The 13487-nt window shown below is 42.7% G+C and overlaps 1 protein-coding gene across 1 annotated transcript; it reads right to left on the reverse strand.

Annotated features, from left to right (window-relative positions):
* Positions 1–1229: 1229 nt before the first annotated feature.
* Positions 1230–13150, reverse strand: T265_00392 (hypothetical protein; the record flags this gene model as incomplete). The annotated part of the gene is made up of 9 exons (XM_009164137.1): positions 1230–1511; positions 1650–1780; positions 3467–3687; positions 4658–4907; positions 6876–7051; positions 9736–9788; positions 9827–10051; positions 10088–10172; positions 13092–13150. The coding sequence occupies 9 exons, from the start codon at positions 13148–13150 to the stop codon at positions 1230–1232; spliced, it is 1482 nt and encodes a 493-aa protein (XP_009162401.1).
* Between the last annotated feature and the right edge of the window lie 337 nt (positions 13151–13487).

The following is a 13487-nucleotide window of genomic DNA, read 5'->3' on the forward strand; positions in this document are numbered from 1 at the left end:
TGTTGGACTCTCCCTCTACACGGACCATCTTCGACATAAGCTAATTCTTAGGAGAGACTACTTGCGCTGAGTCTCTGGACGTTTTCCCCGAAAGTTATCACTCCTTAAGAAGGGACTGCTTTCGGTGGAAGGTCGGAGGGAGAAATATACGAGATGGGTCTATTTCAGTCTGACTCAACCCAAAAGTGACATATTAGCTAAGCCCAATTCAGCGATTTCGTCGTTTCCCTCGCTCCTAAGCAACACCCCTTGAAAACACAAAATGTGATATAAGCTTATGAATGTTATGAATGTTATCAACAACGCTTGTGGACCTACTTGCCTTATATTCTGGAGCGCATTGAATCTGATGGGCTGACACGATAAAGTTGTGGTGTCTGCTTGACAAAATGTGCCTCTGATGAGAGCATGCATAAAAACATCTGACTTCCAGCTAAGAATCTTTACAATGAGATCATGCACACGTTTCTGCTCAGAGGCAGTTCTGCTGTGAATTGACAGCTTATCAACGGTAATATTCTAAGCTTCACCTTGGCGACTACTCGTGGACAATATGGATGGTCTTTATAGAGATTTCCTCTTAAATTGCATGTCCTGTGAGAGGTAGGTGGAATTCCATTGCGCTTCCGTGTATCGTATCACTGACAAATTTGAAGTAGGTACTTATTACTTGGTCACATAATCAGTAACACATCCTGCCCACAACAGGGACCCCCATCCATAGTTAGGCTATGCCTATTGCATAGTATTTGTTCGGGGAGATAGGTAATATCAAACCCGTAGTTTAGTGGACTGCAGCTGAAATTAACAGCCCAATTTGCTGACTGTGTGCACACGTTCTTTCTTTGCGTCGTGAGAAATACAGTCAGCGCCGTTTGTAAGTTAGTCTTAGCAACTTTTTTGGGTGATACTTATTTTCCACTCTGCAGCCAAAATAACAAAAAATTATTTATTATGATGTTCATCGTAAAACCTTGCAATTTATTAGACTCCAAGGTGAACATTATGTAGCACTGTAAAAGAAGATGAGAGAAACCGATGTATCAACCACAAAGTTATAACGCAAATTTGGAAAACAAGGTATCCATTGCATTCACATCGACCACAGTGGATAGAACATTGGGAGTGTTTTCGATCTCCCATACGTTTACCACGCTGTTTTCATCACCCGTCGCCAGCAGCGTGGGGCTAAAAATGGATTGATGACGATTAGTGCTTGCAACGATCACCTACTTTTTTGTGTTAAATGCCAATGATATCTTTGGCACCGGACATTTAGTCTCCATTGTAGCCACTATATCCGTTTCGAACAGCAGCTTGGGCTCCATCTCGGAAATTTCTCCGGAGTCATTTTGGTCATTATTTCCCAGAAGACTGTACAGAGCGACTGAACCAGTTCCTGTTGTGCATGCTAGCACATTTGGAAAGTAAGGAGAGAACTTCGCTGCCACAAACTTCCCTCGTGTTGGATCAACGTCCACTGATAAGTCCCGCTGGAGCACGTTGTGAATCTACACAATCGAAGGAAACGTGTGAATCTGCCAAAGCTATCTGACGGGTGTTAGTCTCAGCAAAAGCGAACGGCATTTACGGCGGTAAGCATGAAGTAAAAGATTCCGATGAACGCCAGAATTTCTGGTGTCACTCACTTGTAGTGATGATCCGATCCCACACGACAGAACCAAGTTACGATAGAATTTGGACCAGTCCACAGAACAAATTGGCCCATTTTGCCGCCTGAGGGAAAATTCCACCGGGGATGGAAGGTCGGTGCTCAAATCTGTTTGACAAAATGACAAGAACCTGCAAAATTAGCTGAATGGTGTGCGACTGCATAACGTACTATTGTGAGAAATTGTCCGTTGACACTATGTATCTAAAGCTATCTTCCAGCCATCTTTAAGAAGTTTTAGGAGACTTTTGCACAAAAGCCAAGGAATTGGCCTTTATCTATTACCCAAAAGCAAAAACTTATGGAATTACTAGCTAAACGTTCATCTTACGCTCAGTTATCATACGGCTGTTGTATAATGGAATGAACGGTTGAGCCATCACTTGTCATAATCCGTAGTTACATGGCTTTACTTCCGAGCTGAATAGTCCTAAGGTTCTCCCATTACTTCATCCAATTTGATGAACTGACATTATTCTGAGCCACATCACAACAGGGATGGGACGCCACTTGTCTACTAGAATGGTACATGAACAGGAATTCATGGTTTTGACAAATGCACTCATTTGCAGGTCGATTTGGTTTTCACGGGAGACTCAAGTGAATCTCTTGTTTATGATGCTCAGAAATCTCGTGAGTAGTTTCCTTTGGGAATTTATGGTCTTCTATTCAGCACTTGAAAAGTAAATTAAAAGTGTTTGGGATAAAGGCAATGCAACGTATGATGATGCGAAATTACCTCCCCCAAGGAACCTCCTCTCCATTGAGAGGGCTAGTCCGCGGCATTAATTTTCGACTGCGACTGCCATTTGAGGAAGAATCAGTTTGTGGCTGTTTGATCAGTAGCTCTCCAAACAGAACAATGGAAATGTTCCGTGCCAGTGAACTACATTTCGCAGATGGCTCCCTCTCAAGAAGTTTATGTCACACACAAGACCCAACATTAGTGAAATCTTTGTCCTAACTTGACTTGAATCAACCAACAGCGTGGTCACACAGCAACACGCGTTTGGGCATTCAGCAGGTAAACCGCCAATAGAAGGCAATAAAACTGAAGTGTAAGGTGAAATAATACATGGCAGCACAGTATCCCTAGGATTCCCAATAATCACAATTGTTTAGTCCCTATATAAGAATACGTCCTCCTGACTATTCGGTGATTCATATTCAAGTTAAGCTAGGCAAGAAATCTCTGGATTTCCTTATGACATTAGAAAGCCATCATACGGGGTTGCCATGTCATCGTAATACACATGGGTGTCAGTGTCTAAGCCCGCTGGGTATCTTGAGCATTCACTTCAGACGAAGTAAACAAATTTTGTCGTTTTTTCATTAAGGCTTACAAAATTTGCTACCTTAACTCGGAACGCGTGTGATACGGTCCTTAGTAGTCACTATATGACAAAGAAACAGTTCCGTCGGTGAAAATCTCGTAAACTATACTAAGGTGTTCTTTCATGAGCGAGGTAATCACCCACATGTTTTTCTCTGAAGCGCTTCTCTTTGGTAGTTGGCTTGTTCACTGAGCTGGGCTATTAGATTGCAAACGTTTCATCACTAATTGAGGTGGCATCGTCAGTGAGTTACTGAGGAGCGTAGTGGTGCGTATCGGTAGTTTACTGGTTGTGCTTGCCACTACGCTCCCCAATAATGCACTAATAATGCCACCTCATTGGTGATGAAACGTTCGTGATCAAATTGCCCTGCTCAGTCAACAAGCCAACGATCATCTACTCTACCTGAGCTACCAACATTTTCCTCTATAGAAAACACTTCTCTTTACAGCATACTTACCCAGTGAACCTGCAGAACCTGGATAATCCAAATTGCACAACATTATTCCACCGCTGTCCGTACCAATCACAAGCCGATTCGGTTGATCTGGGCACAAGGCTACTGATGTCAGACTTACAGCTCTTTTACTATGAGTACTGTTCGTAGTATGACGTATCTTGTCTGAAGGAATGTCCGGGGATGCTGGCACTACTCCTTGATCGCGGATTTTAATGCCGAAGCTGTCAAGCAATTTTCAAAAGGACATGTAATGTGAATTCATGAACAATGAGTTTTCATTTACCTGGAGAAAATCGAAAGTCAAAGTTGGGAAACTGGGCATTAAGTTTTCCATCACCAGAGGACGGGTCCACCAGCCGAAGACACTGCCCGTATGACACATATGTAATTCGTCACCTCGTTGTCCAATGAATCAAACTTCAATAGTGAGTCCCTTTGCTGATTCCCACAATGGACTAAATTTTGACATTATTCAGGTGTGTAAAAGTCAATGGTCTGAATCACTGAAGATAAAACAATGATGTGGCGAATATTTGCCCTGAAATTTTACTGTCGTTCCCAACCTGTATGTCTGCGTTTCCAAGTCAAGATTCGCCAAATCCATCTGATTTCATCAGACCTCCACTATTCCATTTCAGGGTAATATTTCCAGTACTGCACAGTATATCAGGTGCGTTTGCAATCAACTGAGTGAGACTAATCTCATTATATTTTCAAGTCAACTTCCTTGTCACCAAAGTAAATACCCAGTGTGGGTACTTTCCTTGTTCCATGATCTCCTGCTTTGTCTGATGGTGTGAACCTGTTGCCTAGGCTAGTCAGAGCTCTGGAAAACGACATATTTACAAGGGACGTCGCTAGAATATGGGTAGTGATAATTTGGGTACAATCAAATCACAACAGAATCCATAGAATGATGCTGTAGCAAAACGATGCGCTAGGTTCTTAGGACAGTCCATCCGTTACACTTCTCTTTATTAGGATTAGATGAGTACCGCGGGATGTAACATGTAGAGCGTTTTTCTAACGCTTCCAGCTGACACAAAACGATGGATTCACAAATGTAACCAAAACTATTCATATCTGGCCTAGCCTGAGACCGGACAGTGCTTTACATGTACGCGATCCAACCCATCTCAAATATATCTTCGTTTATATCTCACAGCCAAATTAGCCCTTTTTATAACTCACATTTTTGAACATCTCAGTGTAGAACGCCGGTGGGCATCAATTGTCCAGCAAATGACTTTCCCCTCGTTTCCGATGGTGAGGAATCTTTCCACCGCGTATCGTTTTGAATCACTATTACCGCTGTTAGTTGCCCGGGTATCGATTAGCCATTCGATCTGCGTGACTCCCTCCGTGTGTCCAGCTTCGTTACATCCGTTCATAGCAATCAAGCAATCCGTTTCGGCGGTGGTATTATACACTAGTATTTCACCTGAAACACAAAGAATCAATTGTTACTGGTGCTCTTTAGTCATCCTGATGGTAATTTATTCTAATACTCCACCCACCATGCCTAACCAAGTTTGCCCCTGCTGGGACAGATCCTCACATATCAAGTCATATTTTCATAGGAGAGCCGAATGAACTTTTGAGTAACTGTCAAGTTTTGCCGTACATTTGTTACCCCAATGGAGATCCCATCCAGCGACTAAAGTTATTTTATGCTGGAAACCTGAGAATCACTGCACAACCGTTTTGTCCTTGCTTGTAATCGCCGGCATTCTTCATCTCGTGGATCTTTATAACAAGCCGAACCCGTGATCTTCCGGTTTGTAGTTGAGTTCTGAGTCATTCGGCCACAATCGGCTGGTCAGCAGCTCAAAGCAATTTCATTTAGACCGAATATAACGCCAATCTGTCCTTTCTGTCTGATTTTGTTCTAACTATAAATATGGCTCAATGGACACCAAACTGGGATGCCACCCGTGACCGAAATAACCGACTTCTTCACGAAACCCCGTTAAATAAAGCTGGAATTCGGTGACCATCCGTAATCAAATGTGCCTTTGTACTTAATATTACCCGTTTCATCCTCTTTTTAGCTGTTTGATAGGCTATTCTCTAATTCATTTGCGATAAAGTAGCAAACGGAGGCTCCTTGATGAGGCAGTATGAACATACTGGTAGCTTATCAAAACCCTGTAATCGGGGAAAATTTTAGCAGTACCAGCTTTCACCTCATTCCTAATACTGACGTAATGCACAGATCGCTTCTGAAGCCAGATTTTTTTGGGGCTTGTATTATCAGAACAGTCTTGTTGAATATAATTTATGAAGGGTTTAGAAATGTCTTAAAGGCTGGGCTATTTAGCTGGATGACCAGCCATCCAACTGAAATTGCGTCGAGTGATCGAATTCAAAGATTGTGAGGCTACTTATTTATACGAAGAGTTTGGTTGTCAAGCTCATTAAGCAGCATCAAAGCTATCACTGGAAGTGCCAATCTTGGATTTTGAGCATAATGGTTCAAAATGACTAAGCAGAGTTCATTCGGTGTGCCATTCGGTATGGCAAAGTAAGATGAGGAGGTTTGGTTTTGCCCATTATATATTTCATCCTGTAGGTAGAGCCAACCTATGCTGAAAAGCCGAGAAGCGCTGTAAAGCGCTCACGAAATTCAGTGAGTTTCAAACCCACGATCTTCCGGTCGGTGGTTGAACACTTAACCACGAGTGGTTGAACAGCGGTATGACTAGCTCTCATTTAGACAGGACAGAGCACCACTCATCCTTCATTAAAGAAAAGCCACATCGCGTGCTCACCCATTGAATGGCTCTACTGAATGTGACCAAACTTCTCATTGCTGTGAAACAATAAGCAGCTCAGAGGGAGGATAATTACACTGAATTGTGAAACTTCCTTCTGTGAAGCTGTAACTCTGGGAGCCCGTTAATACGTAATCACGTGATGTTTTTCTGTTACTGAGAGATGAGCGGCGCTGTGTCCTAACTGAGAGTTACTCACATTACTGATCAGCCACTCTTGGCCAACCGATTAAGTGCCCTTCAGCTGCTTCCCAAGTAATACCTCGCTTTATAAGCAAACCATTGCCATCGTATAATTAGCGGCTTCATTGTGGAGATTCCCCTAGATTTATGCCTTAATCTGAGGAGGAAAGGCTTGAGGGATCCGCTTAACTCCAGCAGATAATGTTTGTCAAATATGTCCAGTTTGATTCATTCCAGATGCGTGCACAGGGACACACAAAATCATTCTAGCTGATGGAGAACCGCGGGAGCATGTCTCATACTTTATTATTTTGATGTTCACTTATCTGGTGGGGATCCCCGGGCAGCTTGAATTTCACCTGTAAGTGGATCGCTTATCGGCTGTGAACCATTGAACACATTTTTGAAAAGAACAGTCCATCCGTATATGGGATCAAAGCAACAAGACTCACCTGTGAATGTACCTGCTGCTAACAGGGTAGGTATAATCGGATGAAATGCAAGGCATGTTACGCAGGAATTTGTGTCCAGTTTTTGAATTGGACTTCCGCTTTGTGAACGAGCAGCATTCCATAGGGAAATAATCCCATTGTGTGCACACCAGTCGGCATGGTTCAAAGAACCGTAACTTTGTCCGTCAAAGAACCGGGCAACACGAAGAAGCAATATACAGATTAAAAATAGTCACCAACTAGCTTCAGTTTTGGACGCTTTGTTATTCCTTGAGAATACGAACTTCGGAACAATAACAGAGGGACGAAATGTTTTGGTCGGATCCTTCTTGATGTAACATGGCTCAAGAAGTTATACGGCCGGGTAACCAGAGATAGCTCAGTGGTTAAGGTGCGAACTTACTGATCGGAAAGTTCGAACCCAACCTCTGCATTTCGACTGCTCATGTCTAGGCTTGGGCAAACTGATAGTGTCTTAGCCCTCGTGATTTCATCGGGTGGCATGGCATCTGGACACAGTGAGTGTCCCAGTTAAACGATTACGATGGTCATAAAAGTGTATAAGGCCCCCAAAATGGATGACACACTTGTGGCACTTCAGAAGCGAACCAATCCACGACGGCTTCTGTTATAATTGTTCAGATTAATGTTTCAACTCCCAGCCTTACAAAATATCCTCCTTGTAGGCAGACAACACTAGGATTTGCAGATTGGTATCCAATATAAATTTAGCTTTCTAAACAATTAAACTCTTAAGTACAAATAACTGGAAATAACTGAGTTGCTTTGAAAAAAATTTTGCGCGGAACTTCCATGCGTTTGGTCTATTTTTTCAATTTTGAAAGTACTTAACCGTTGATACCGGTTTTCGTGGGGTTCATAATCACCGCAGAACGTGTTTCGTTCTTGTCGCTTCACCAATTTTTTGGTTGAATCTGATAAATTTCAGTGGGGTTTTTGAATTCAGTAAATCAAAACTGGCCCAGTGCCTGAGGTGAATTCCCTAATTATGTAGATGAACCAACTGTTGGAAGCGGACTGCATCCGAATCGGTCACAGGTGTAACTGGGATATTCCTGTTAAAGTCTATGCTTCCAACCACGAATCAGATCAGCTCGATTGTGTCATGGTCTGAGGTATTTTGCGGAAGGTAAACAAAGGAATCTCTCTCAACATTCCGTTGCTAGAAAAGGATCGTTATGACTACTTCTGGCCGGTGGATCCCCTTAAGGAGTAAGATCCGTTCAAAAAGCAGCGTACCCGGTCGTTGGACTGCAGAAAATCTCAGGGATTTCCTAACGGAGTTCGCCTCCCAATATTAACAGCACGTAATTCACGCCGAACTCCACCGGTTGTTTCAAAGCTGGTGTTTTGCTTACTTGATGAGTAAGACAGCTTCTGTCTATGTTACTTTCAACCTCACTATTTTAAAAATTTCTGTAGCCAGCCTACTGGAGTCTGCGTTCAATCTCTTCATTAGCTTGGGCCGAATAATGCATAACCAAAGGTGTACTATGACCTGTGGTGCTAACCTCCATTTCTTGCGTAACTACCCCGAAAATTGGCCTGTGAACTGTCACCCTCAGCATCCGCTCCTGCTACAGCCTGAGGTGGTCCAAGGTTACATTTTCGTGCCATATTTTTCCATGCACATTTTGATGATTTCTAAATAAATCACCCAGCTGTAGCACCTTTCCGGTGCCCAGCTGCCATGCTACCTGAAGGAAGTACGAGGGCTAGGATACTGCCAGGTCGACCAAGCCCAATCAGGGGTAGTTGAGAGGCAGATGTCAGGTTCGAACCACGGACATTCCAGTCAGTGAATTCGCGCTCTAACCAGGTGAGCCGTCTCGCCCCTCTGATCTCTGCGTAAACAGCATCCTTATTTGGCTACACAAGCGCAACAAAACGTTACCTGGACTTGAAGAACAGCTTTCTTGTATCCAGCCTCCACCAGATCTCGGCAAACCACTTACCGAATACGTTAGCCTACACATGAATGTGCTCAGATTATCAACATTTGGAGGATGCCTGACACCTGTGTAGTGTTGAGGGGAAAGGGTCCCAAGCTGAGTATTTTTGAAGACAACCTGAGGTGAAGCTCGACATTTATGTAGTAGCGACAAAGTATAGATCCTGGTTAGCAAGTTTTGGGCTGTTTGTAAAGCATTTACATGCTGGCTTGTGCTTCAAAAGTCAGTTCGCCCAAAACTGAAACGCAGCTATTGATGAGTATACCTTTTTCGCATCTTCAAAAGCTGTTTGCTTATTGGTCTTTCTTGCAGGTAAGGCCACTCTTTCGGGAGAGATTCGAATGTGACCTCTCATAAATACAAAATCCAGCTGAAGTTCGGGGGCGAATGCTGGTGGTTGTCTCTCCTTCAGAGTGACTTCCACTGAAGTTTCTGTCTTGGGTGAATTACCGAATCGCGTTTTTTATTCCACCAGTAGGTCACATTTCAATCGGCTGTTCAATACTCCCTGAGTACTATGAAATCACTTTCCAGTTCCCCAGCGTTCCGCATTCTAATTCCTCATTCGAACGGACCATCTTTGATCTGTTCGAAAAAGACAATCATCACAAGGGTAAACGCAGACCCATTACACGGTGCCCTCGAGACCACTTCGTGAGTAGGTTTTGCCACCTAGTTGCTCGCATTGGGAAACTACGTCAAAAGTTATGGTGCCGAACAGTATGGGTACCATCGCCACTGATATTTCGTGTGAAAAATAGTAACATTTTGGGAAGTAAATGATTAATATAGTGGTTCTGTTCGCAGGTTCAGTTTCGTGGCCCTAGGTATACGGTTGCAGAATCTTCTGTTTTAACATTTTTTACATTTAAATACGCAAAGGATACGCTGCCCCTAAAACTGCACCCGTAGAATTCCAGGATAAACATGTAACCGAGAGCTGCGTTAGAATTAGGAAGCTTTTGAAAACCAGGTCACCTCGTGTTTTGCGGCTTCCTCCAAGGGCAGTTGAGCTATCTGCTTCACCAACACTCGATCGGGAACCTCGTCTTGCAGCAATCTAAGAGCTTTGGATCGGATGCTCTTTTTTAGTTCTTCCGTTATAACGGCTTCTGCACGTTTCAGAAAATCTATCATTGCGGCGGACTCTGGTTCTGAATTGGAAGTCGTTTGACTCGGCAACACCATTTCATCCGTCTGACTCTACATCAAGTACTCAAAAGTAGTTTTATCACATACCTGAAAATCTTTCACCCGCCGACTTTGAGATCCGCGGTGAACGATTTTATACGGTTCTGTCTGTATGTTTTGTTCGACAAAATCTCTGTATCAAAAAAGTGAGACGGTTATCTTGCTTTCGACTTTGTCTAATTGCACCAGAAAATAAATACCATCAGATTTTGGGCTAAATAAATAAACCAAGACAGTAAGAGACAGAGAAATCCGGGAACTCTCCATTACACGTGGTATACCTAGGCTAATTTACATGCATATATATTCTTTAGGTTTAGATAAATACTGTTTGGCTGACAACGGGAATAAAGGTGCAGTATCACATTGGCAGTGGCACATGAAAGACGGAAGAAGCATTGCGGAGTTCGGATAGTACCAACGAGATATGGTCACGATGGGGATGTGAAATAAAAAACTATACAAAAGTTCTATTGTATTTTTGTTTCTGAAATCCCTCAGAGTGAGACTCACTTGAAAATGTTAAGGATTAGATGCTCTTTGCAAGGGCAATGAAATACATATCACCGCTATTCAAAGTCACGGCCAAAGTTAACGCATCGGTCTCCTTCGTCTTCTACCTCGTAAAGGAAAACAGATGAGGCTTTGGATCCAGACCGATTCTGTAGAAGTCTCGTATAAGCTAAACGCCATGTTATATGTTCCCTCGCAGCTTCAGTATTCCACTTCGTTAACTTGGCCGCGTTATGAGGTTTTTTCATCGGGTGTGTTGATAATAATAGCTAGACGGTACCAAGTTTCACTCGGACACTTCTTTCTTTAATAGGAGGCATCTGGTTTGCAGTCAAACACTATGACAAGTATTTGTAAATTTCTCAAGCAGTCAAACTCAATAACTTGTAATAAGAACTATTCGGGCGGTTATTATTTCAATTTAGACTATGCTGTTTGTACGGAATGCGGGATATCTTTCAAATTCTGAATATTCGCAACGGATATTGTGACACCTGAAAATAAACCACACCCACTGAGGTTTTCACCGAATAATAGGACAAGCGCTTCGGCGCTGCTGACTGGGGGATCACAAAATTCTTAACCTCTAGTAAAATTCTAAAGGATAGGCAATTTGTGGGGTCTCATACAAACTACGAAAGTGGTTCTTAATAATAGTGAAAATAATTATGGCTAGACAGCATACATATATCGGATAAAATTGTCTGGCATTTTAAATGCCGAGGATGGCCCTTATGAAGTTGATCGTCTACAAGTCTCCAAATAGGTTCTGTCATTGTTAGCTCTTGCTTCCAAACTATACAAGTTGTCATCTTAAGAAATGAACTTTTCACGGCCTGATCCTTACCTACTTTTGTGTTGTTTTGAAATTCAAACTTCATCAATAATCCACATTACCCATAATTACACGCCTACTACCGACACTGATTATTTACTGGTTGGTTGGTTGGAGTGAGACTATCCTTCATCTGTCCCAGTCAATGAATAAATGAAGCTCCGTTTGCAAGCTTGATGGCTGTTGCAGTATGGCTTGGGTGTTTGACACAAACAAGTGCAAAAGCTCGCAAGAAATGCAGCCAATTTTTTCTATGTCCCGCTTGAAAAAACGTTGTCAAGTTTCCGGAAGATAAGACATCTAAATATCAACTGAATAATCCAACCGCGAACTGTTCATGGCCACATTCATTCACAGTTTGTATAAAAAGTATTACGAGCTGGTATCGCGTGCATGCGCTAGCGCTCAACTGTCGGATTTTATGTGTACAAAAGAAATATAAAACTGCCAGTCATTTGTCTTTACGCAAGCCAGATGGCAAGATTTCGGAAAACACTGAGGACTTTTTAAAGCCAGAAGAACTCACATCACAACTAAATAGCTGAGATACCTTCTAAGTCAACTGCACCTACAGAAGTTACTGAAGAAAGCCTTCCTCTTACACCCATACGAGTGACGCCTAGGTGGCGCATGTCTCCGCCTGAGCCAAACCACCAAGGAAGCGGTTGTCAATAAGCCAGATGAACAGGCTACATTAAATTAACGCGTCAGGTGAGTTAAATGTACCGATGCTGTGATGAGGCTAAAGAGATTACAGGAAACCCAACATAATTATTTCAGCTGTTGAACCATGACTGTGTCGAATGCCAGAGAACATTTGTCTCTTAACCCTAGGTCTCCAAATTTCACTCCAAACTACAATAAACATGACAGCAGGTTCTGTTATCCAGAGCGCCTTTTTTTATTAAGCAGAGTTACAGCGATGAAACTTTGACATTGTCGGTTCAAAAAGCAAACGCATAATATAACTGGTAGTATCTAATGACAGGATGTCGCCAAAAGGACTGGGTTCATCTACAAAACAAACAAACATGTGATTATCCCCATGGGCCTTCTCATTCAGGGGAAACTGTGAATTCTAATTTTGGATGGTATCTCTTAAAAGCACTTCGAAGTGCTTTTAAGAGATACCATCCATTAGATGTCCCATTAGATCTAATGTCCACTCAGATGAGTGGTGCTACAAGTTCTGCATTTCTATAACAGTACAGCAAGTGCACAGATCTTCTCAAGTGTGTTTGGTACTTTCTCTTCGAAAGTACCTAATGCAAAAACTACCCTATACATATGGCCCCTGTGAAAATTTGCCCTAGAACAGAGACAGCTGCACATAAAGGAGAGCTCAACTGTTAGTAGCAACTTTCAGGGAGCAGAAACGCTAGTTTATGGCTACTGTTCTAGTTGAGCAGGTTATCACTTCCGAGCTCAGTTGACTGTTGTGCATGTTCAGTCATGGGAATGATTTCTGGCACTGGAATAGTTCTTCCGCAAATTTGCTGCGTCAGATAAGCATATGGCGGTAACTTGCATGCACGCAACTCCATGCACACACTAGTATACAACAGAATCAACACGCAAATAATGATACTGGACTCCAGGCAGGTAGGCAAACTCGCAGTAACGTCAGAAGGACCATTCCTCGAGAAGATGATATTTGGTACAAGCGGAATATTTTCACAGAGAGCTTCACTTCTATAGACTAACTTTTCGTGCGCATCCACAGAATGACAGTCGATGCCTGGCACACATGCGTCCGTGAACATTGTTTATATCTTTTGAAAAAAACACCTTTAAAGGTCATCGGTTAACATGCTCACCGATCACCTCTGTGGTGGGAATTCAGTTCTCTAGCCTTGTATCAGGGAGAATGGGAATTACCCTGCATTCCTCTGTTTGCGGTAATGGACTTAGGCTTACTAGGTTCTCAGCATGAATGTCTGTTCAGTAGTATGTGTTGACACTGCTGTCTCAGCCTCCCTCAGTATTGATGTGTTGATGCGGAAACAACTGATGGCCGTACGCTGGAAGTCGGTTCTGACTTCCATCGTTCAAGTTTTTCCCATATTTTGTCGCTGATTTTTGGTAGCACTCAACAAACAT

The sequence above is a fragment of the Opisthorchis viverrini genome (assembly GCF_000715545.1).
Source record: "Opisthorchis viverrini unplaced genomic scaffold opera_v5_3, whole genome shotgun sequence".
In the NCBI taxonomy this organism is placed as follows: domain Eukaryota; kingdom Metazoa; phylum Platyhelminthes; class Trematoda; order Opisthorchiida; family Opisthorchiidae; genus Opisthorchis; species Opisthorchis viverrini.